Source organism: Muscardinus avellanarius (genome assembly GCF_963383645.1).
Source record: "Muscardinus avellanarius genome assembly, chromosome: 15".
Taxonomy (NCBI): domain Eukaryota; kingdom Metazoa; phylum Chordata; class Mammalia; order Rodentia; family Gliridae; genus Muscardinus; species Muscardinus avellanarius.
The window spans coordinates 90,216,567-90,241,597 of NC_137801.1; the positions used below are offsets into that span (position 1 = coordinate 90,216,567).

Here is a 25,031-nt window from a genome sequence, read left to right on the forward strand (position 1 = left end):
ACCCTGTTTTAAAATTTAGAATAAAATGTCGCGTGTGGTGGTGCATGCTTGTCATCCCAGCATTCGGAGACAGGTGGACTGCAGTGAAGTACAGCCTCAGCTGCCTGGTGAGGCCCTCTGCAACTCAGTGAGACCCTGTTTCCAAATAAAGAATAAAAACTGGAGCTGGGTGTGTAGCTCAGAGTTAGAATGCCCCTGGGTTCCATCCCCAGTACTAGAAAAAAAAATTAAGAATAAAGATGGACATGGCAGTACTCCCTATAATCCATGTCTTTGGGAGGCTGAGGCAGGAGGAGTGTGGGTTTGTTGCGGCCATCCTCAAAAACTTAGTGAGGCCTTCCAGATCTTAGGAAGACCCTGTTTTAAAATAAAAAATAAAAAGCCGGGCGTGGTGGTGCACGCTTGTAATTCCAGCATTCGGGACGCTGAAACCGGAGGATCGCGTTTCGCAGACAGCCTCAGCTACTTAGTGAGGCCCTCTGCAACTCAGTGAGACCTGGTTTCAAAATACAGAATAAAAATAGGGCAGGAGGTGTAGCTTGGAGGTCGAATGCCCTTGGGTTCCACACCCAGACCCGCAAAAAAAATTTAAAAAAATAAACAAACAAACAAAAAATAAATAACAGGGCTGAGTGTGGTGGTGCACCCCTGTAACCCTTGCCCCTGGGAGGCTGAGACGGAAGGATTGCAGGTTCAAGACCAGCCTCAGCAACTTGGTGAGACTCTCGGCAACCTTGGGAGACCCTGTTTCAAAACCTCAAAACAAAAACCAGGAAGGACTGGGGTGGCGGAGGCTAAACTGGGAGGTAGAGCTATCCTGGATTCAAGGTTCACAGGAGGATTGCAGGTCCACAGCCAGCCTCCGCAACCTAGTAAGAACCTCCCAAACTTAAACCCTGTTTCAAAATAAAGAATGTGATTGGGCTGGGGGTACAGCTCAGAGGCAGAATACCCCTGGGTCATTCTCCAGTAGTACAACCAGCCAATGGGGCGCTGGCCGCCTGGTGCTCGGCTTGAGCTGGGCCGCAGAGGCCCGGCCGGGCACAGAGGGCGGCCGCAGCAGCAGCTCCTCCAGCCGCAGACGCCCACCTTGCGCTTCCTCTTGGACCTGGGCGCGGCCTTCTCGCTGGGCGGCTCGGGGGCCAAGCCGGGCGCGTGGGCCTCGGGGTCCTTGGCGGGGGGCTCGGGCAGGCGCTCGGGGACCCTGGACAGCAGGGCCAGGTCGATCTTGACCCACAGGGCCCTGACCTCGTCGCTGTCCTTGAGCGGGGACAGCAGCTCGTTGCGGCCGAAGGGCACCAGGGTGTAGAACTGCTCCTCCAGCTCGCGGGCCAGGTCGCTGGAGGTCCTGGCGTTGACGGGGCCGGCGGGGGCCCGTGCCCCCGGCGCCTCCCTCGGCCTCTGCTCGGGGCCCGGGCCCTTGGGCGGCGGCGGCGGCTCCTCGGGCTCGGACTCCAGGTCGGAGGAGGAGGACGAGGACGAGGACGACTCGGTGTCGATGAACTCCCTGGACTTGGGCAGCGCGCGGCTGGGCCCGCGCGTGCGGCGCTTCTCGCCCGCGGCCCCGGGGCGCGGCTCCTTGCGGGGCCCGGGCCTGCTGGGGGCGGCGGCGCAGGGCCGCGGCCGGGGCGGCTCGGGCGGCTCGTCGGGCTCGTCGGCCGCGGTCCTCTCGGCCCGCCGGCTGGCCTTCTTGGCGGCCGGGCGGCGCGCGGGCCCGTCGCGGTCCAAGGGCGCGGCGGGCGGCGACCTCTGCTTGGCGTTGCGGCTGCCCGGCGCCTTGTCGGCCGTGCGCGGCCGCGGCTCGTCCTGCAGCTCGTCCCTCAGGCCCGCCAGGCGGCTGTCGGCCCCGGGGGCGCAGTCCTGCGCGCCCACCGGGTACGCGCCTCGCTCGGGGCCCGGGCCCTCATGCTGGCTCAGCACCGGCGGCTTGTGCGGGTTGACTTTGTTCAGCCACTTGTCCAGCTGCCACTTGCTGGACGAGGCTGGCTCTGCCTGGAAGAAGAGGCCACGAACAGGAGCGTCACTGCGGGCCCGGGGCGGCTCGCCTGCTCCTGCCAGGCCCGGGGACACGGGGCCACACCTCCCTACTGCCCCTGCCAGGCCCCGGGCCACACCACCCTCCTGCCCTGCCAGGCTCTGGGCCACACTGCTCTCCTGCCCCTGCCAGATCCCGGGTCAAACCACTGTCCTGCCCCTGCCAGGCCCTGGGCCACACCGCCCTCCTGCCCCTGCCAGGCCCAAGACCCACACCGCTCTCCTGCCCCTGCACATCTGGCCATTTCAGGCCCAGGCCACGTGGAGAAACCAGAGCCGGGCCTCACCAGAACCACCGCAAGCACTCAGCGCTGAAATGTGCCATGTATATCTGCACCTACATACACGTACCTAACCTTATACACCCTGTATCCCTGTGTGTACCACATGTCCATCTTCACATGAGTAGACAGATATGTCAGATATATACAATGTATATATATGTGTGTGTATATATTTGTGCATATACATATTTGTACATACATATGTACAAATATATACCCAAACTTGAGATGCCATGAAACGTAGCAGGGGAAGAGTAACAGACATACACAGATGTGCGTATATGGCCACATAGTTAGATACACAAACTCGAGATGCCAAGAAGCCTAATGGGAGCAACAGCTTGGAGGCCCTGAGTGGTAAAGCACCTTTTTTTTTTTTTTTTTGGTGAGACTAAACTTTGGGGGAAATCTGAGAACCTACGATCCCAGAGAACCAGCAGGTAACTTTGGTGGCAAAGGCAGGCAGGCGTGGTTACTCTGGGGAGGACCTGGCAGAGAGCTCCAGAGGGCTCCTGCTTCGGGCCCGGCAGCTGCCTTGTTTCTGCCTTTCTCTGCGTCTACTTTGTTTCTACCCCACTTGGCCAGAAAGGCCACAGACATCGAGGTGACCTCGGGACGTCCCGGCAAGCAGTGCTGCCGACTGCTGGTGTCACAGGTCAGACTGACCTGCAGTTAGCTCGGGGGTGGAGGGCAGTCAGCAGACACCCAGAATGGAATGGAAATGCTGGGTAGACACTTTTTTTTTCTTTTCCTGAGAGAGGTCCATCATTTCGATTTGATTCTCTAAGGATTTATGTTCCAAAAGGCTTAAGAACCAAGATCTTACGGGGAGAACATGCTACTTCTTAATAAAAATCCATGTACACAGCATTGGAACTGTGAGCAGAAAAGAGGTGTACTGAGCCGCGTACAACTTATCCAGAGTTTTTTTTTTTTTGGTGGTACTGGGGTTCCTGGAAGCCCTTCTACCTCTGGGCTACACTCCCAGATCTATTTATATATTTTTATTTGGAAACAGGGTCTCCTAAGCCAGTGCGCGCGGCTGGCTTCGAACCTGCGAGATCCTCCTGTCTCCGCCTCCCAAGCAGGGGGATGACAAGCGTGCCCACCACGCCCAGCTATCCAGAGGGTTTTCAGCGGGCCAAGACTGAGATGAAGATGATGGTGGCAATTCACGCATGGCAATCCCAGCCATCAAGAAGGACTCACACATGGAGCCCAGGATGGTGTGGAGGGGAGTGAGGGCCACAGCTATCCTGCTTGGAGGCTTCACCCTCTGGTCTGGGCCGCGGTTCTGGAGCCCTGCTGCTCCCTCTAAGGTGGGCCGCCCGGCTGGCTCCATCGCAGAGCAGGATGAGCTGGGCTCACAACTGCCCACGGTGGCCATTCTCAGCCTGCAATCCCGGGCCCTTCCCACACAGCTGTGTCTGCCTTAACCTTGGGAGCACCGTGAAAGGAACCTGACCTGGATTCCAGTGAACAAGCCCTTCCTGGCAGAACAGAGCACCATCATTGTGAGTAACACAGGAGCCGCATCCGGCGTCCAGGAGCCTGGACTCGGGGCTCCGTTAGGAGGAGGGCTCCTCTAGGGCTCCCTTAGGCTCCCTCCCTCCCTCGCCAGCTCATTCTCCTCAGCCCGACTCACCGCAAGAGCCAGAGGCTTTGGTGACTTCTAGAAAGGATTAGCTTAAAGCACTTTACGCCTGTCCTGCTTCCAGGCAAGTTTTGGCTGCTTCAGGAGCTCTAGGATTCACATTTCAGTGTGGAAGTAAGACTCAACACTCGCTCGTGAATTCGACCTGCAGGACCAGGGAGGCTGGCCGGGAGGGCAGGCTCCCCGGCGCCCCTTATCCATCCTGCCCCATCCGGCTCTTGCGCTCTCCCCGGGACCTGGCCACTTCTTGTCATGAAATATTCCAGTATTTCTCAGCACAGTGTAGCTTGGTACATCCTGCAGATGTATTAAGGCCTCCCCTGCCTCCTCCCACCTCAACTGTTTCAAATGCTCCTGTTTGCAGGCCGCATCTGTGAAGACAGGGCGTCTCTGTCTTCAGCTGCTGCTGTCCAGAGCCGAGCACTGTGCCTGCGGCCGCTGCTCAACAAGTGCCGACCCAGTGAGCCCTGCCTGAGTGTGCTTAAGAGGAGGAAGAGCACACTGCTTCTGGAAAAAGCCGGTTACAGTAAGCTATGGGCGTCCAGAGACTAATGCGGCCAAGGGCCTCCCCTTACGTAGGTGGACAGACAGATGCCCAATGGACAGAGAGCAGACAGGAAAACGGGAGCGTCAGGGAAAGGAGAGACAAATTCTAGAAGAATGGAGCGCTTTGCCACGGGCAGAAAGGTGCTGGGAGGAGGTGAGGACATGGGGATCCCGAGGGGCACAGGAGGACTCCCAGGAGTGGCGGGTCTGCGGCTCAGGCAAGGAGCTGCAATACGGCTGGTCTGGCCAGCACGTCGATTCCCCTATGGCCATGGTTTGCACGAGTGCCTCTGGCTTCCCCTCATTTAAGAATTTGGTGGGACAGCAGGATTGCAGGTTCGAGGACAGCCTTAGCAACTTTAGCCAGACGCTTGGCAGCCTAGCAAGATCCTGTTTCAAAACAAAATATTAAAAGGGGTGGGGGTGTAGCTTGGAGGTAGACTCCCCATGGTTCCACCCCAAGTGTGTGTGTGTGTGTGTGTGTGTGTGTGTGTGTGTATGTGTGTGTGTACGGAATTTGGCCTCCCAAATGGTACAGAGGTTGTGAGGTTGTAACAAACCAAACCCACAATCCTCGGTGATATCAAATGGTCTCAGGAAGAAACCATCTTTTGATTCTTCTTTGGGAAACAAGGCCCACACTTCTGGCTCCACAGACTTCAGAAGGTTTTTCTGGGCTCTCATTCATAAAGCACTGTGCTCTGAGTTACTATTTAATTTCCCCCTTTCCACTTTAAAGTAGAAATAGCGCTGGCTTTTATTGGTACCTTATAATGTGTTTATACAGGGCACCTACGTCTTTCCTATAGACACTGATCAGGGCTGTAAAAGGTTCCATCATTATTTGTAGGTGGATGCTAATTTCCCCTTTTATATTTTCACAAAGAAAAACATGGTTACGAAGGTTTTATTAATATTTACAGCCCTCGTCCCTCTGATCCATGACGAACTGCCAAAAGGTGAGATTCGAAGCTTGTCTGCCATAAACGGGCTCCCCAGGGTTTACGCTGGCCACGCTTCCCAGGCCGCTGGCTCCTCGCTCGGCTACTACCTCATCGGACCCCGGGGACCCCACCACAGGCCCTAACCGGCGGGAACATCGTAGCCTACTTGGAAATTTCTGGAAGTCACAGAGAGATTTTTGGACAGTGAAAGATGATGCTTTGTGCTTCAAAGGAAGTGGTGTCAAACACAGATGGCGCCTAGCAGGCCGGCTGCCTTACTGGAGGCTGTGGGGGGTCACCCGGGGGCTGGGGTCAGGGGCTCGCCGGGGCTGGGATCGGGAGCTCACCTCGGGGCTGGAGTAGTGAGGCGCCTTGCTGCCCTCGCTCTCGCTCGAGCTGCTCTCCGTCTCCGAGTCCGATCCCGAGCTGCTCTCTGAGTCGCTGGAGGAGCTGCTGCTGCCACTGCTGCTGCCCTTGCTGGACGGCACGGAGGCTCTGCAGCTGGTCTGATGGATTCCGGTGCTGCCAGCCGGCCGGCCGGGAAGGAGAGGGAAGGAAAGGGAAGGGAAGCCAAGTGAGTAAACAGAGGCCAGAGGCCAAGGGCACCGTCTTCGCGCCCTCGGCCCGGCCTGGAGGCTGTCCTGCGGATCAAAGGCGGCCTTGGAATTTCGGGCTAACCACAGTTGTGCAAGGAAATAAAATGGAGATTGAAAAGTGGTGCCCTTGGGCAGCTGGACACTGGCTCCACACGGGCAAGGTGGCTGCTACCTGGGCGGTGGTTCTCTGTCGCCGCGGTTTCAGGATGGCTTTTCCAGCACATCCGCGAATCCCATCATGAACACAAATGTAAGATAATCCACAGAGCTCGAAGCAGTTTGCAAAGGGTGAAAACGACTGTTTGCTTGATTTCCCCCCAGAGGACCATACAGTGTGAAGGCGAGGGTAGGTAGGGCTGTCGGAGAGCGCTTCCCCGCTGCTCCCAGCTTCCTGGCCTGCTGGAAGGTGCCACACAATCTGGAACGTCAAACTTAAAATCTCGCTTCCCTCCTTTTTCTGCCTGCAGTGTTGAGCTCTGCGGGTATAGGGAGCTGGCATGGTGTATAAGCAATAATCTCCACTTAAGACCTTTACTAAAGTCTGAGGTCCCTCTTGGCTATACTTCAGATGTTTTTCTTTTCCTCCCTCCCTCCCTGCCTCCCTACTTCCTTCTTTCTTTCTTTCTTTCTTTCTTTCTTTCTTTCTTTCTTTCTCTCTCTCTCTCTCTCTCTCTCTCTCTCTTTCTCTCTCTTTCTTTCTTTCTTTCTTTCTTTCTTTCTTTCTTTCTTTCTTTCTTCTACTGGGGGCATTCTACCTATGAGCTATGCATCCAGCCCTATTTTTCATTCTCTATTTTGAAACAAGGTCTCACTAGGTTGCAGAGGGCCTCACCAAGTAGCTGAGGCTGGCCATGAACCTGAGATCCTCCTGTCTCAGCCTCCCAGCGCTGAGATTACAAGCATGTACCACCATGCCTGGTTATACTCCGGATTTTAGAATCTCACCTGGGCCAGGTGTGTTGGTACACGCCTGTAATCCCGGTGCTTGGGAGGCTGAGACGGGAAGAACGTAGGTTAGTGGCCAATCTCAGCAGCATAGCAGACTCTCAGCAAGTTAGTGCAACCCCGTTTCAAAGTGAAGAATAAAAGAAGCTTGAGGTGCAGCTCAGAAGTAGGATGCCCTGGCTTCTCCCCAGCACCGCGCGCACAAGAGAATTTCCTCCCGGCATAGTGACTTAGAAACAGCATTTCAGCTTTGCACTTGATGTTTGTACTTATGTTGACTTTCGTCATAGAGTCTTTGCACACTCAGATACAACAGGAAAGAACCAATCAGTGCTTCTCAATAGGAATAAATTAACCGCAAACATTCAAATAGCACACACATGCCCGAGTGTTTAAGAAAAGACGGTCACTTACATAAAACTCACCATTTCCTAAGTCCTTTATTAACTAAATGGAAAGATACCTGAATGTGTTCTTTTGAGGTCAAATTCTAAACCTAGGAAATCCTGGTCACTATTTGGTGTTGAGTCAGCAAAAAGCTTGCTTGTGACAACCGCGTCAACAGGACGGCACTGTAGTGCAGGCAGAGCCCAGAGCTCATGGCCTCCAGTGAAAGCAGCCCGGGACAGGACACGGTCCTCTCCACCCACCTCCAGTGCCTGACAAGCGCTTCCCCAGGGCGGGCTCGCACCAGTCCTGGCTGTGGGTTGCAGGGGTAATACTCACTACAGCCTTGGTTCTACAGAAGCCACAAGACAAAAGGTGTTACAGGAGCCCTGACAATAAATGCACCCTTTGGAACCGGGAGACCGGAGGGCGAATGTAGCCCCCCCAAAGGGTTTGCATTCTTCCCACGGATATCATGGTCCACGCCCACTGTCTGCAAGAACCCTTCAGCACCAGACAACATCTGCAGGTTCACGCCCTGCCTGGGCTGTGATGATTCTTTTCCAGCCTACCATGTGTGCCTGCTGTTGAGGGAAGAATTCAGGATCTTAGATGGAGCAGGGCAAGGGGGAGCGGGGACGCAAGGGGTTATGTTATTTCTTCTCCTATGGAGATCCATCTTCCTGTTGGCTGAATTGAGATGCCTGCTGCCAAAGGAAACACACACACACACACACACACACACAACCACTGGATCCTGGCCAAACATGAACATCTGGGATCCATGTTTGTAGTTTGTTGGTAGGTCCCCAAAATAAGGGGAGAAAAACACGAAAAAACCAAGAAAAGCAAAATAACACATGGCCCAAAGACTTCCTCGCTAAAGGTTGGTGGGGACAGACATGCAGGAAAGAGAGGTCCCCACCTTAGTCGGCACTGTCATCTGCTGCAGACAGCGGCGCTCAGACGAGCAAGGAACATGTTGGCTGGCTCACACAACGGTGCTGCCTGCCGAGTTCACAGGACCCAGGATAGTAATACCTGGGCTTTGCACAGCAGCAAAGGTGGGCAGTGTGTTGGTGGAACGTGAGTTCCTTGTGGCCCACGCATGGAATGAAATCAGAACTAAAGTTCTGGTTTCTGGGAAAACGTCCATCAAACAGTTCCCACGATGCCTCCCACGCACAAGTGCTCTCCTGCAGTCATCAGACATGCCAGCCCAAGAAAACAGCACCTCCCATCGGAACCCGGCTGGCTAATGCTCCCGTGACCCTGGCGGCCGTGGGGGTAGCTGGGTGGATCTCTGGATCTTGCCATATGTTTGAAGACAACATATGTTGAAAAACATACTCCTGTGTTTCTCTTTTTTAACTCACGCAACACTTGAAAATGGCAGTTTTTGTGTCATAACTATTATTTGATTTTCAAGCAGATGAGAGGCAAGAATGAGGCTCTTCTTCACACCTTGCTTCTGAGAGCTGAGAGGCTCGCGGCCCCTCTGGGGTCAGGGCTGGATCTGTACAGCCGGTCTCTGATTCATGGTGGGGTTGACTTCAGGTTCCTTGACTTTCTGATGGTGCAAACACAGTAAGATCCTGGAGAAACTATGTGGGCTTTCGATTTTGGATCTTTTCCTGGGCTGTGATGTGCAGCCAGGTCCTCTCCCAGTGCTGGGCAGGGGCAGTGAGCTGTGGTCCTCGCACAGCTCTGTGATCACGGGGAAATCAATTGCGACCACACAGCATGCTGCGTTGCTAAGCCAGGGTGCTGCCTAGTTCCGGTGGATTAGATACATTTTTGACTTACAATATTTTCAGCAGACGGTGGGTTTATTGGGACGTGGCCCCATCATAAGTCGAGGACTGATCTGAGTAGAGCATGTAGCCAAAAGAGACCCCTGTCAAAGACAGGGCTGGCTTGCAGGGAAGGCCTCCGCAGGCCAGCCGTGAGATGAAGAGACCCATCCATCCGTCCCTACGGCCCTGAAGGTGGCACCCCTAGCCAGTCTTTGCCTGGGTCTCTGGGGCAGCCGGGCAGCCTGGTCTCAGTACCATGACTGCTCTGCCCTGCCGGTTTGCAGCGGCTTCGCCTCTGCTGGGGCAGAAGGACAAGGAAGCCAGGTGTCACCCTGCAGGTGACCGTGAATAAGAAGGGCGTGGGGAAGCCAGGGAGGCAGTCACAGAACTCAGAATATGGGAAAAGACACATCAGAAAGGCCTTCCTGAAAGATGTTAGGCTTTATGTGTTTAAAACTGCAAACTGAAAACACCAGTCTGCCAGTTGGTTTACGTATCAAAGACACTTAAAAAAATTAATTTGGTAAAAATTTTCATGAAATAGCCGGGCGTGTTGGCGCACGCTTGTAATCCCCGGGCTTGGGAGGCAGAGATAGGAGGATCGTGCAGGTTCGAAGCCAGCCGTGCTGGATTAAGAGACCCTGTTTCCAAATAAAATATAAAAAATTGGGTCTGGGAGTGTAGCCTGGAGGTAGAAGGGCTTCCAGGAACCCCAGTACCACCCAAAAAATTTTTTTCATGAAATGATATAACACAGCTCGGTTGACACGATGCCACAACTTTGGATAATTTTAGGACATTATCTTCCAAGTGCTTGGACCAAGTTTGAGAACATGGCGTCACTGGCTCTGAAGACAGAAAATGCCACTGGGATCATGGGCTAGAATTCTTTGTCACCAAGGCTCAGCACCATGGGAAAAAGTCTATCACTGAGCTAATGAGCCTTCAAAAAGAAGACCTAACCATTCAGAAAGGTTAAAATCTCTCTTTATGACTAAAGCCAGGCATGGTGGTGCATGCCTGCAATCCTGGTATTTGGGAGGCTGAGACAGGAGTACCTCAGGTTTGAGACCAGCCTCAACAATTCAGTGAAACTCTCGGCAACCTATTGAGATCCTGTTTCAAAACAAAAATTGACAAGGATAACGTCAAAGTTTTTTCTTTTTGTAATACTGGGGATTGAACCCAGAGGCATTCTACCTCAAACTATCCCCCAGCCCTAATTTTTATTTTTTACTTTGGAACAGGGTCTTGTTAAAATGCTGAGAAGAGCCTTGAGAGCCTGTGATCTTTCTGTCTCAGGCTCCTAAATACTGGGATTGCATGCCTGGAATAAAACCTCTCTTCTTTAACACCACCATCACACACACACACACACACACACACACACACACACACACACACACACACACACACACCATGTAAGGGGACTTCAGCTCCTCCTGTGCTGAGTTTCAACTCTGCTTCCTCTCTTGAAATGACCACCTTTCACCTGCTCTCCCAGAAGCCAGCTCCGTGTGGAGCGCTCCCTCAGCTTCTGTGTTTTCACGGCACCCCTGGCTTTGTGAGTGATTCTAAGGCAGTTCTAAGACGGCGTCAGTTTAGGACTGGCACCTGCTGACTGTTTTTTCTCATTTAGGTTTAGATTTTCCAGGTTCTTGGTTCCACAAGTAATCTTCTATGATAACCAGAACACTTTTGGTATTAGACTTTAGACTGAACAATAGAAAACAAGGCAAAAAAAAAAAAAAAGCCCCTGAACCTTGCCTGTCTTGGCAGGCCTCTGCTGTGCCACGCCTGCAGGGTGGTGGAGGATGCTCCCTTCTGACTGTGCAAGCCAGTCTCAGCCCCCTTGGCCTCGCTGCTGGGCTGGGCCGGGCCTCAGTACTTTGTTTTAGAATGTTTTTACAAAGGCCTTTTCTAGTGATTTGTATTAATAATGGCAGCGTCTGGGACTATTGTTCTGCCTCTGAATATAGCAGTGGCTGCAGGCGGTAGTCCTGCCATCTTGTTTTTATTTACTTTTCATGTTCTAAATAGATGGTAGCTGCAGTTTTAAAATCCCTCCTTGATCAAATAGGCATTTAGAAGATCGCCTGTTAGCTGAGCCCAGTGGTGCACGCCTGTCATTCCCGTACTTGGGAGGCGGAGACAAGAGTGTCACAGGCTGAAAGCCAGCCTCCGCAGCAGCCTAGCAAGGCCCTGTTTCAAAATGAGATAAAAAAGGGTGGAAGTATAGCTTGGAGCTCAATCCCCATAACCAAAATAAAAATATAAATAATAAAATCTGATGACCCCATTTTAGCAGAGCTGACAAATACTGGAATTTTCTTTCTCTCTCTCTCTCTCTCTCTCTCTCTCTCTCTCTCTCTCTCTTTCTTTTTTTTTCTTGCAGTACTGGAGATTGAACCTAGTGGCATTCTACTTCTGAGCTCCACCTCCAGTCCTATTGTTTTTTTTTTGAAACAGGGTCTCACTAAGTTGCAGAGGGTCTCATTACAGGCCTGGCTGCAGTGAGGCTTTCTGTGAACCTGGGATCTTCCTGTCTCAGCCTTCCAGGTACTGGGATTACAAGCGCTGCCACTATGCCTGGCTAATTCTGGAATTCTGACTGCAGGTTATGTTATTTTATATTCTTAATTTTTTTCCTTTTCCCCATTCAGGTTGATGAATGGTAGGAAGGCCCAGGAAAGGCCAAGAAAACCCTGGAGCCCGAGTCACAAGGGACTCGCTACCGGTGCTTAGTTCCAAGTTGACTATAAAATGCCATCTTAGCTGGGCATGGTGGGAAAATGAGGACAGGCCGGTGTGTTCTCCTGCAACCCCATGCAGGAGGCCACGCCCCTGGTCAAAATGACACCCACACGCAGAAGATGAGAATCCGCCAGAGCCGTGAAGTGCAAGTCATAGGGTGCATTTTGTTCAAGGGCAAAAATATTAGAGCCAGGTTTTTGTTTTGGTAAGGTGTGCTGCAAGTGGAAAGGTTGTTTTATGAGCAGACGGGCAAGCAGGGAGGCAGGAAGAGAGCCGGTGGCCAGGAAAAGGAGCGGGGAGTCAAGTAAACGTCTACGTGGCCAACATACTTGTGTTTGCTTTATTATACCCGAGTACGAGCCCAGTAAGTGTGGATTCCGTGACTCCAGCTCCACCGTCGCAGAGAATGCCCGCAAGCGACCAGGCAGGAGCGCCGTCTAAAGGAGAAGCTTGGGTGTCTCGTAGAGCGGCCCATACAGCCCGGGCCCAGCGCTGTGCAGGCCGAGAGCACCAGGGTGCAGAGTGGGACCGGGGACACAGAGCCAGGCCTGGACTGGACACGGGCGAGGCTGGGGGCTCAGAGGAACGGAGGCGGGCGCCGTGGCCTGGAGCGCCCGCGGAAGCCTGTTTAACTGGCCCATCAAAATCGCTTCCTTTGCTTTTCTCCAAAGTAGGAAAGATGACGTTGAGTCCCCAGGAGAATTCTGGCCTGGGGGAGAGGGGTCAGGAGGCAGGTGTTTAGTCAGACTTCAGAACAGTCCCCAGCGTGTGCTCGGCCGGAGTTAAGGAGCAAAGCACACTGGGGCTCAAAGTGTCCAGTTTGCTTGCTTTCTCCTTCCTTCCTTCCTTTTTTTCTTTTCTTTTTTTTCTTCTTTCTCTCTCTCTCTTTCTCTCTTTCTTTCCTTCCTTCCTTCTTTCTCTTTCTTTCTTTCCTTCCTTCCTTCTTTCCTTTCCTTTCCTTTCCTTTCCTTTTTTTTTGTACTGGAGATTGAGCCCAGGGGCATTCTACCTCTGAGCTACATCCCCGACCTTTTCATTTTGTAACAGGGTCTTGCTAAGTTGCTAAGGCTGGCCTCAAACCTACGACCCTTCTGTCTCAGCCTCGGAAGTCCTAGGATTATAGGCATGAGCCAGGCTCAGAGACGAATCTTAAAGGCACTCTGTTAAGATTTTGGACCTTTGCAAGGCGGGCCTTACCTGATGCTGAGGAAGCATAATGACCAGCTCATTCTTCCTGGAGGAAAATGCAAACGTGAACCCCTTGTCCACACAGCAGGACACACATACCTCTCATGCACTGGCTATAAAGGGTCTCTCACTTGTTAGCTCTGGTTGCGCTTTCTGCCCCAGGCTACTCTTGGGGCAAGTTTAGACCCCACAGGCACCTGGGCATCCCTTCCTGAACTTGCATGCCCACAAGCTGCTGGGTTCCCCACTGGCCAGCCCGGGGACAGACCCTGGTGCTCTGGCCGGGGCTAGTGAGGTTGAGCTCACATCTCTGCATCCCCTGGGCCCAAGCAACATGGGAGGAGAGGCGGTCCCCAAGGGTCCTGAGCATCAGCACACAGCTTGCGGAGAAGCGGCCTCACCCAGCCATCCACTGGCTGCTCCTCTGTGTGGCCAGCCTGGGTCAAAACTCTGCCGTCACGCCCAAACACAGGTGACCCACCAGAAGCTGGCACGCGCCCCTTCCCTGCCGCAGGTGCAGAGGGGAAAGGGGGGAGCGGGTGGGGCCAGGGCTGGCAGGGGAGCTGGCAGCCCAGAAGGACTGTGGGAGCTGAGGCCCCATGCTTGCGGAGCACACTCTCTCCTGGTCCCACCAGACCTCACCCGCGGAGCACTATGGGCAGACAATGTTAAGAATTTCAAGATGGGCCGGGCGTGGTGGTGCACGCTTGTAATCTCAGTACTTGGGAGGCGGAGACAGGAGGGTAAGCTACTTAGTGAGGCCCTTTGCAACTCAGTGAGATCCTGTTTCAAAATAAAGAATAGAAAGTAGGGCTGCAGGGTGCAGCTCGGAGGGAGAGTGCCCTGGGTTCCATCCCCAGCCCGGTACACACACACAAAGGATTTCAAGATGGCGGCTGCAGGGCGCGGGTCCTCTCGACAGCCACGGTTGCTTTACCTTTGTTTCCTGGGGCGGCAGCCTTTGGGGGTGGGGACAGGGACACCTACGGTCCACTCCCCTAGCTGAAGGGCCTGCTTGCCTGCTCGTATAAAAAGGGATGAAAACCTCCCAGACTTTGCCCAGGTAGCCAAGGCACAGGCAGGTTTGGAAGCTCAAAGGAGGCTCTGCGGAGACAGCGTTTTAAGATAAGTCAGAGCCCCATGTAATTAAAATAATTGTGAATGAAAATCACCGCTTCAGTAATTGCTTTTACATTACAATATTTACTGCGGGTTCCATTGTGTAACTGATCTCATTAGTTACTGCGGAAGAAAGTTAGGCCATGAATAATTCATGGAGCGTGCTAACCCAGGGAGGAGCAGCCTCCGAATCAGGGCTGTTCACGCTGTGACAGCCTCGCAGAGCCGGGAGACCCCCGCCACCCCCGCCTGCGGAAAATCAAGGGCAACAGGAAAGTCTCTTCCATGGACCTGGAATTCTCAGTGTCAAAGCGGCCTCATTCGGCACTTAGTGAGGCCCTCAGGAACTCAGCAAGACAATGTTTAAAAGTAAAAATTAACAGGGCCAATGCCGGGGTGTATAGCTCAGAGGTAAAACACCTCTGTGTTCAATCCCTAGTACCCCCCCCCCCCAATAGGATATAAGAAATCAGCCCTAAGTTGGGGATAAGAATTGAGAATCAAAGCAGACAGGGTGTTTGACTGTAGCCTCAGTCTACCTCTCATGCTTCAAGGAGCCTTTCCCTTCAGAGTAGCAACTGTGTTATCAGCACACACGCACTATTTGTAACCAGCTTTCTGTTTTACACAGCTCTCTCTCCAAAATTATCTCCTAAGACCTGAACACCTGCTACGAGGTGAACAGGGCTAGGTATTACTGTCTCTTTTATTTCTTTATTTTTGTGGTACTGAGGATTGAATCCAGGGAATCCTTGGGTAGAAGACTGGTGAGGCACGTCCCACCCACCCACCCAGTGAGCCCGGGTGGCACCCACCCTTCAGCAGAACAGAGCATTGCTTGGGGCGTTTGCAGCCCCCAGGCCCATACCCCAGGGTTCAAGGCGGAGCTGAATATATTAGGGGCCGGGACCTGCTGAGGGGATGTGGGCCTCAGGCATGCCGGAGCCTCCCTGCCTAGGACCACGCGGCCACCCAGGAGCCCGGCTCCACCCTGCCCTGTTTGCGGATCTTGGGCACGGGACGCCCCCTTCTCAGGCCTCAGTTTCCCGTGTGTGACATGGGAACGGCACCTACCCCAGAGGGCTGTCTATGGCAAGAGGCCAAGAGCTGGGCAGCACCCGCCCGAGAGGTCACATTTGTGCCAGGGAGGGCTGGCTAACATCTACGTCTGTGGTCATCTTTCACCAAGACCAAAGGCCTGTGTGTGTGTGTGTGTGTGTGTGTGTGTGTGTGTGTATGTGTGTGTGTGTGTTATTGGGGATTGAATCCAGGGGCATTCTGCCTCCAAGCTACACCCCCAACCCTATTATATATTTTTTTATTTTGAAACAGGGTCTCAGTAAGTTGCTGAGGGTCTTGTTAAATTGCTTAGGCTGTCTTTGAACCTGCAATGCTCCTATCTCAGCCTCCCAGGTACTAGGATTACAGGAGTGGGCCAACATGCCAGCTCTGCTTCAACATTTTTTTTTTTTTTTTTTGGCAGTACTAGATGGAACCCAGGGGCATTCTATCTTTGAGTGACCCCCCCCCCCCAGCCCTATTTTTTATTCTTTAATTTGAAACAGGGTCTCACTGAGTTGCAAAGGGCCTCACTAAGTAACTGAGGCTGGCTGCGAACCGTGATCTTCTGGTCTCAGCCTCCCAAATGCTGGGAATGCAAGCGTGCCCACCACGCCCGGCTCTGCTTCAGCATTTGAACTGAACTGCAGAATCAGTGATCCATTGCAGCTGGACGCAGAAGGGAGCAGAGGCAGCCTGGCCCCTCCCCACCCGGGCCACAGAGAGCTGGCGAGGAAGCCAGCAGAGGAGGCTTGGGGTCCGGTCACTGGAGGCTGTCTCCAGAGCTGGCGTGCCCAGTGTCGGGTGTGATGGGCCCATGTGGGAACACAGAGGGAGGACACGGTGTGGACGCCAGCCTCGGGGCTGGAGCCAGCACCAGGACAGCAGCTGGCCACGGATGCAAAGGTCAGTCTGCTCCGGTTAGCCTGGGCGCGCTAACCAGCCCACAACGGGGACAGTCACAAGGCCAGCCAGCCCGCTCTGCCAAGTGGGCCCGGGCTGCCTCTGGCAGGGCGGCTGGAGGAGCCGGTCACAGGGAGGGGAGGCCGCCTGGGGCCTGGAGGGAGAGTCGGCAGCTGGCTGGGCAGCTTGCTCCAGCCGGCCTGCCCAAGATAGAGAGCCACGTGGCCAGGGGACCGGTGTGGGGAAGGGGGAGGGGGAGGGGGAGGCAGAGGGAGCTCTGCAAGCTCCCAGCACCAGGGAGAAGCCTCCATGGGCTTGGGCTCCGCCGAAAGGAGATTTAAAGCAAAGTGAACTGGCATCTCTTGGTGGTGCGCACTTACAATCCCACTGCTTGGGAGGCTGAGCCAGGAGGACCACAGGTGTGCGGCCAGTCTCAGCAACTCAGCCAGACCCTGTCTCAAAATAAAAAAATAAAAAGGGCTGGCGGTGTAGCTCAGAGTTTGAATGCCCTGGATTCAATCCTCGGTATCGAAGAAAAAAAAGCAGCTATGTCGTTTGGTATTAAACAAAATGAAACAAACAGGCAGAAAGAACAACACCCACAAAACAAAACCAACCCCCCCCCAGGCTATCGACTTTTTAAGCATCCACAAATATTTCTCCAGGTGTGCTCGTTCTTATGACGGTACAGAAAAGGGAGGTACAGACACACGCATGCTACAGAGGCGTCTTTTCTGATTGTCTTTTTTCCTCCTGTCAAATATATTACTTGTTAGCCTCAAGTTTCTGATTTTGTCGTATTTATATATACATGATGAGATACTTGGGGATGGGACCAAGGCTGCACGTGAAGCTCATTTTTGTTAGCTGGGTGTGGTGGCAATGCCTGTAATCCCAGTACTTGGGAGGTAGAGACAGAAGGCTCACAGGTTCGAGGCCAGCCTCAGCAACTTGGTGAGACCCTGTTTCCAAATAAAAAATAAAATAGGGCAGGGGGTATAGCTGGGAGGCCGAGTGCCCCAGGCTTCATCAGTGAGCAAGCCTGGCTGTCCTGTGCGGATGTCCGGAGCCGGCTCCCTCTGACCCCTCTGGAGGTTATGGCGGCTGTGGGGCTCTGAGCTTTCCTCGTCCCTGTAAACAGCCAGGCGGCTCGAGAGGCTGGGACAGGAGGATCAGCGGTGTCTGTAGGAGCAGGGAGGGGTGGCGAGCAGGCTCTGTCCGGCTGTCCTCTCCTGAGGACCAGGGCCACTTCTTCCCCAGCAGAGAAGGGAGGGAGGGGTGTCCAGGCTAGACCCACAGAAGGCACCGACTCCTGCTCTAGCCACGAGAAAGGGGTGCTCTGGGGAACTCGGGGTGCCAGCGCAGATTGAACGTCTCCTAGCAGAATTCTCGGGACCAGAATAGCTTCACGTTTCTGCTTTTGTAGAATCAATATCTACATGATGAGGTATTTTGGGGACCAAGGCTGCACGTGAAACTCCTTTTTGTTTCATATACACCCATACACATAGCCTGAAGATTTTTTTAAATTTTTTTTTTTTTTGGTATTGGAGATTGAACCCAGGGGTGTTCTACCTCTGAGCTACACTCTCAGCCCTATTGTATTTTCCATTTTGAAACAGGATCTTCTTACTAAGTTGCTGAAGCTGGCCTCAAATCTGTGATCCTCCTGTCGCAGCCTCCCAAGGGCTGGGATTGCAAGTGTGCCACCATGCCTGGCACCTGAAGGTCATTTTATCCAATATTTTAAAATAACATTATCCATGAAACAAAGTTTTGTGGCGTGAAATTTTCTGCTAGGGTGCCATAGCTTCACTCAGAAGGTTGTGGGCTTTAACAGTCTGGGTTTCGGGTTTTCAGATTAGGGACGCTCGGCCCATATCTTCAGAGCCATCCATTTTTTCCTTGTCATATATTTTTCTTGTGGTAAAGCATCCATCACACATGCTAGCCATTTTCAAGCACACTGCTCGGCGGCACTGAGCACGCTCCCAGCGTCTTGGGCTAATCCGTCACCACCACTAGTTTTGTTAGAGGGCACAGCGCTGCTGAAGCAACCCCAGCTCACAGCACCTGTCCCTTCCTGCAGCCAGTGCAACCGTGGGCGGCAGGCCCACCCAGAGGCCCCCGAGCCCTCCTCCCGGGCCAGACGGCAGGCGGCGAGCCCACGCTAGCCCCCAAGCGTTCCCCAACCCGCGAAACCATTTTCGAGGGCAATTCGTGGCTGTACCCAACTTGTTATTTACTTCAAAGATCGTGCTTCTTCCAGGTAAAACACATGTTTGGGTCTTTTAAAGTGTGCGTTATTTGCCTGACAAGACTCAATGGCTTCTTTGGAGCCATTCCCGTTTTATTGTGGGAATTAGTAATAAGAGGCCTTTTTTATTTTTTTGGTGGTACTGGGGTTCCTGAGAGCCCTTCTACCTCTGGGCTACACTCCCAGACCTATTTTATACTTTTTATTTAGAAATGGTCTCTTAAGCCAGCGCGGCTAGCTTTGAACCTGCACGATCCTCCTGTCTCCGCCTCCCAAGTGCGGGGATGACAAGCGTGTGCCACCACGGCTGGCATAAGGGGCCTTTTTAAAGGCTGAAATTTAGACCCGAAGGCTGCAGCTTGCTCTGCTGATTACTGCAGCGTCGATTCAGCAGACTGAGCCAAGCGCCACCTCGGGCTGTGCGGGGGACACTTCTGTGGCTCCCCACAGGAGCACAAGGCCCAGGGCTCCACTCCTGTGCCTGCGGACGGTGTCATAGGCCCTGCTGGAGAGGAGCGTGCACCTTGGCGGGCACCACCCGCCCGGCTTCACGTGTGTTTTTCTTTCTTTTCATCATGACAGCAGAGTTGAGTGGCACCCTTGCATGTGTGGTCCGTCGTGTTTTGAAGGGCCTGCCAGGAGTCACGATGGAGCAGGGGTTCTGTACAACATACCACCTCCTCAAGACACAGTTCCAGCTCTCCTGGAGTGGCCGGCACCAGGCTCGAACTCACAGCCGGCGGGCGGCAAAGCCGCAACTCTGCGAGGCTGATGGCCAGGAGCTGGGTTGCTGCCCTGAGAGTCTTCCCTGGGAGATGAGGCTTGTCTAAAGGCCGCCACTTTCACCCCCAGCCCCAAAGACCTGTAGGTGCCCCATCCGCCTGCAGCCCAGCCCCGGGCCACAGACGCAGCCACCCAGACATGCGGCTTGGGATGCTTCCTCCCTATGCTCCGGGAGCAGCGGTGTGGCCTGTCGCCTCCAGCAACATCACTCGTGTGTGTGTGTGTGTGTGTGTGTGTGTGTGTGTGTGTGTGTGTTCCTGAAGCACCCAAGATCATCGACTCGGACTCTCCAGGATGTCAGGGAGAGTACTTCAGAACACAGAGGGAAGTGGTATCCCATAGGCTCTCATGTCTCTAGGGCCCTGACGTTGCAGTCTTCCTTCCTGGCTGAGAGCCGCTGCGAGGAGAGAACGGAGTCAGGCCTGAGCTGCTCTGCCACGCGACGGCTCTGATAGGCTCCGGGACGATTCTGTAGGATGACATGTATGCATGCACCATTTATGGGTATGTTCTCATAGACGCCGTATCTATGCCTGTGTTTTCTCTGGCACACGGTGAGCTACTTGGGAGTGAGACCCGTGGACAAGGAATTGGGTGTCTTCCCTAGAGATCACATGCCCTGTCCGGTGTGTGCTCAGTCCTGCAAATATTCATGGAGAGACCCAAGGGGGGTGAGGAAGCCTGAGCACACCCTGCCACAGTAGAAAACAGAAGGAAGAGGACCAAAGAGAGCGGAGCCGGGGCCATCCTAGCTGCACAGGGTGGGAGGGGGCAGAGCCGGGGCCATCCTAGCTGCACACCTTAAAGAAACCTCTCTGTAGCATCATATGCCTTTCTTTTTGCTACTGGTTTCCAACTTAATTGCACTCTAACTTTTTACACTGAGAGCTTTGGATCTTTTGAAGTGTTCTGAGACTTTCTTGACCAATTTTCTAATTGCTCATTTTTTCTCTACCTGCATAAGTTGATATTGTTTCCTTTTTTTTTTTTTTTTGGTGGCACTAGGATTGAACCCAGGTGTGTTCTAACTGCAGGCTTCACCCCAGCCCTATTTTATTTTTTGGTTTGAGACAGGGTCTCGCTAGGTGGCTTAAAGTCTCACTGCGCTGCTGAGGTTGGCCTTGAACCTCTCTCGGCCTCCGAGTCCTGGCATTACAGGTGTGTGCCAGCACACTCAGCTCGGTTGATTCTAAAACGTCTCTCTCAGTAGGCACAGATGCCTGTGTGTCCTGCTCATGATGAGGCCCCTCCCTCCCTCGGTGGAGTTATGATTGTGTGCGGCCAGTTTAGGAAAATTACTTTCTACCCTAAGCCCCAAGCTGTCCTCATCACCACAAAGCATCGGCCTAGTCACCATTCATTTGTTCCTTGCTTTCTTTTGCTCTTCAAATGGCCAGTTGTATTTTCAACCCTCGGTATTATGAGAGGTGCTAGGCGACCCAGCCAGAAGATGCCGACGGTGTCCCGGGCTGCCAGTGTTTGACGCATCCAGGCCTGCTTTGCGGTGTGTGAAGGAAAGGTGAGGATCCCACCGACTGGGCCTTGGGGCCTGGGCTCTGGACACAGCTCGCACTTCCTGCGTGGTCCTGAATGAGCCAGGCCGCCTGTCCCCGGCTGGGTTTTCTTACTGATAAGTGGCTCCTATTTATTCCTCAGGGTCGTTGTAAGGATTACAAAATGGACAGTCAGTAGATAGTGCTTCTAAATGCAAAAGCTCTTTAGAAACGTTGCATAGCATACCAAAAAGCCTGTGTTACAAGGAGTCCCTGGCTGTGGAGAGCACGGAGGATTGGGCACCAAGGACGGGTTGATACGGACGCACCACCTTCACATTGGTAGGCCGGGAACTTCAAACTTTCTTAAACCAAGCTTCCTTCCTTCCTTCTTTCCTTCCTATTGGGGGTTCAACCCAGGCACATTCTACCTCTAGCCCCCTTTTATTTCAAAACATGGTCTTGCTAAGCTGCCGAGAGTCTCAGTACTTTGCTGAGGGTATCCTCAGACATGCAATCCTCCTGTCTCAGCCTCCCAAGTACTAGAATTAGAAGCATGCGCCACCACGTCCAACTCCACCCCTTCTCTTGACCCTTGAAGATGAAGCCAAGCACAGTCATGCCCGGCTGCTGAGTCTCCCGTTCGGGTGCTGGGGGTGCGCGTGTGAGCAGCGGCCTCCCCAACACGCTCCCTCTGCTGGGCTCACGCTGACCACTTGAATCGGGGCCGGGGGGGGGGGTGAAGCGACTCGGAGCCGCCCCGGCCAGCTGGGAGCCGCGGCCTTCCCTGTTGGCCATGGGGCCATTCCCAGCCTTGTGTGAACGCAGCCCACTTCATATTTTTCTGCCCACGTGGAGGTGAGTGAAACTCCCTTCCATTTCTGGCAGCTTTCTAATCTACTTAACTTCGTTGGGTCCCCCAGGGGGGAACAAGATCTGCTGCGCGTGGTGCACTGAGAGAGGGCAAGCGTTGAGCGGGACCAACACCGGCTTGAAGGAGCCTCTCGCCAGCGTGGGGCGCACACCTGCCGCCCCACACATGGGAGGCTGAGACAGGAGGACCATGAGCTGGCGGCCAGCCTCTGCAACTTAGTGAAGCCATTTCAAGAGAAAAAATAAAAAGGGCTGGGGTGCCACTCAGAGGTAATGTGCCCCTGGGTTCAATCCCCCATGCCAAAAAGCAAAATGAAGTCCAAAAGCAGCCTTTGTCCTTGCAAGCCGCTGCTCTTCTGGCTGCGGAGGCCCAAGCACAGGCAAGTCTCAACCCTCACGCCCCAGGTCAGCACCGCGGATAGCGTCCCTGGCCAGGACAGCGCATCGCACCCTGCTACACCCCCAGCCAAGGTCTCACTAGGTTGCTGAGAGTCTCGCTACATAGCTGAGGCTATTCTTGAACCTACGGCACCATCGTGCCCTGGCCCAGGGCAGCGCCATCATGCCCCGAGCCCAGGATGGCACCGTGGACCTACAGAACTTGCTGCTTGTGTTCAGTAAGTATCTGTGGGATAAATGAATACATTTGATGGCGTTTGTTTGGATTTCAATATGAATGGATATTGGACTGAGATACTGCCAGATGGGCAAACAGGCTACCGTGTGGCAGTGAATCTCGGCGGCTGTGAAAACGCAGCGACGGCGGGAGCTGCGGGCTGCCATTTCAGAAGATGATTACATGCACGATTTAGCCACGGCCGTGGCGTCCTCCACGTGCCATCGCTCCGGCGGCGAGCTCGCGTTGGCATCCTCGCTCCTTCCTTCCTTCCTTTTTTTTTTTTAAATCAAGTACACTCCCCCCAGCCCCCCATATTTCTGGTGGAATGTGATTTATTCATACAAAATTATGCTCCTTTTTTATAAAACCCAAGTTACTGCAGATGATGCTCAAGGTTTTGCAGAAAATATTAATTCCTGACGTGCTGCTATAAAGCATGTCTGCGCCCGTGCAGCGGCCCTGTCACCCAGAGACAGATGGAAGCGGTCCCGGGGTATGATTAACTTCTTAGTCCTGGCAATTTCCTCCTGCTCCTCTGGCCCTAGATTTCAAGATTGACCTCTAGCTTCCCTCAAAATGCACAGTCGCTCAGCTTGATAAATCACACCCATCCCTTTTCTGATCAGAGTTATCTACTATTTACCACTTAGGGAGAGAAGTTAACGGCGCCCGAGGCACTTGGCATGCTGAGCACATACCCTTCCCTCCAAGGGCGCTTTGCATATTTCCACATTGCTGGGGGAGCAGCCGCAGCCGCAGCCGCAGCTTTGGCCGTGAAGAGAGTCCGCACCCAAGGCACACCTTAGGGTGAGCCCGGCCCACTTGTGCCCTGTCCCCCTCTCCCCACCGGAATCGAGTGCCAGGCCTCATGAGAAGACGCCGTGAGGCCTGTCGCAACACTTAGGGACGTAGGAAGGAGACTGGACCTTTCTTGTTATCCCATCGAGAATCTGGGCAGTTGTAGTTCCCATCATTAGGGCCCCCACTTCTGCCTGGCCAGCTGACTCTCAATGCATAAAATAGACGGAAAATTCTACAGTCAGGAGTAGACGGAACAAACCCCGCCAGCCTGCCCTCGCGCATCCTTCCTGGGACCGTGGAAGCCCGGCAACCACCTTCCCTGCTGCTGTAGCCCGGCGCCCACGGCAGCCCGGCGTCCATGGACAGCCTGAGGTATTTTCACTAACCGTAAATGAATCCCGTTGCTCGGGTGAAAACTGAATAAGGCAAAAGGTTTTCTTTGGGGGGGTAAGCAGGATGGTTTAAAAGGTCAGGTAATAGAGGCATCACAGTTGAGCTGTGTATGGATAAAAGGCTCCCTGAACCTGAGCGTATGGGTTGGTTGATTGGTGGGGAGGGTACCAAGTAGTTAGACACGGCGCAGTAGGGTGACTATAGATGACGGTAGCGCACTGTATGCTTCAAAGAACTGGAGGAACTGATTTGCAATGCTTCCGGCAGAAAGAAGTGATAAATATTTTCCCTTTCCCCCAAAATGATAAATGTTTGAGGAGAAAGATATATTTAGCTTGATTTTTTTTGCTTTTGTTTTTTAGTACTAAGCAATGAATACAGGGGCATGCTATCTCTGAGCTACAGACCCGTGGACCTTTTTAGTTTTTATTTTGAAACAGGACTTGCTAAGTTGCTGAGGCTGGCCTTGAACTTGTGATCCTCCTGTCTCAGCTTCTCAAGTACTGGGATTATAGGAATGCACCACCATGCGTGGCCTATTTAGCTCGGTATAAGCATCATAAAATGTTTGTACTGATATATCACATGGTACCCCATAAACATGTACAATTTTTATGCTTTTATGAATCAGTTAAAGGCTAAATTTAATTTTAAAAAGCATACAGTTGGAACTAACAGATGTTGGCTTTGTGCTCGAATGCCTTTTTAGAAAATCAGCCAGGAAGCTTTGGAGAAACAGAAAGGTAGACAAGCTTCAGAGGACGTATGGACATCTCTACCCTGGAGCACCAGAGGGATGACACTGCCACCTGCCCTTTGGAAGAGAACGGGGTCGTGCCCCTCTCCTCCCTACGTCTGGCCTCACTGGGCCAGGTCTCCAGGCTTGGAAGGCTGGCCTCCTACAACACAAACGCACCTCCTCCCCTCGACCCAGTCCACAAAACCCGATCTCTCTCTCAACGCTATGTCTTAAAGCCCAGTGTCTCTACCCGAACACGAGTACCCTCACGTTCATGCTAAGTGGAAGCATAGGGACCACGGACACACAGCTGTGCAGGGCACTGAGCTCCAAAGGACCAGGAGTCCAGGAGGCGCGGCGCCAGCCGTCACGGGCTTTCAGCTCAATCCCAGCACCACAGAACCCAGGCAGCGCATCTGAGGTCTGCGAAGGGGGTTCTCCTTTTACATTTTAATTGATGCATTATAGCCAGACATCTTACTGGAAGTGCTTTCCTTTCCTTAGATAAAAGTGGAGGTGCTTGCTGCTGGATCATTACAGAGTGCACAGAAAGAGGTGATCATGGGCTGAACACAAAAGTACTTACAGGAAACCAGAGGCGTCTGTGTAAATTAATGTGTAAGAGATTAATACTAGGCCCTAGGCAGCCAGAGCTTTCTACCCTGGGGAAGCCATGGCCCGGGGTCCGGACTCAGATCCCCCAGAACTGGGTCTCATGCCAGGCAGAAGAAGAGGCACGCCGCACACAGTGGTCTGATCCGAGTCACACCATATGGTTATGTGGACAGTGTTGGCTTATTTGCAGACTTAAGCAATGTGACTGAAAATGACACCTGTCACTTAAGATTGTATATATATATATAT

General features: G+C 53.3%; 1 protein-coding gene across 1 annotated transcript in view; it reads right to left on the reverse strand.

Annotated features, from left to right (window-relative positions):
* The window catches only part of AFF3 (ALF transcription elongation factor 3), a gene marked incomplete at both ends in the record, with an annotated part of 411,313 nt that overhangs the window by 25,233 nt on the left and 361,049 nt on the right, over window positions 1-25,031 (reverse strand). The window contains 2 exons of the mRNA XM_080711464.1: window positions 1,090-1,992; window positions 5,810-5,984. Coding sequence (XP_080567590.1) covers window positions 1,090-1,992; window positions 5,810-5,984 — 1,078 coding nt within the window. The remainder of the gene's footprint in view (window positions 1-1,089; window positions 1,993-5,809; window positions 5,985-25,031) is intronic.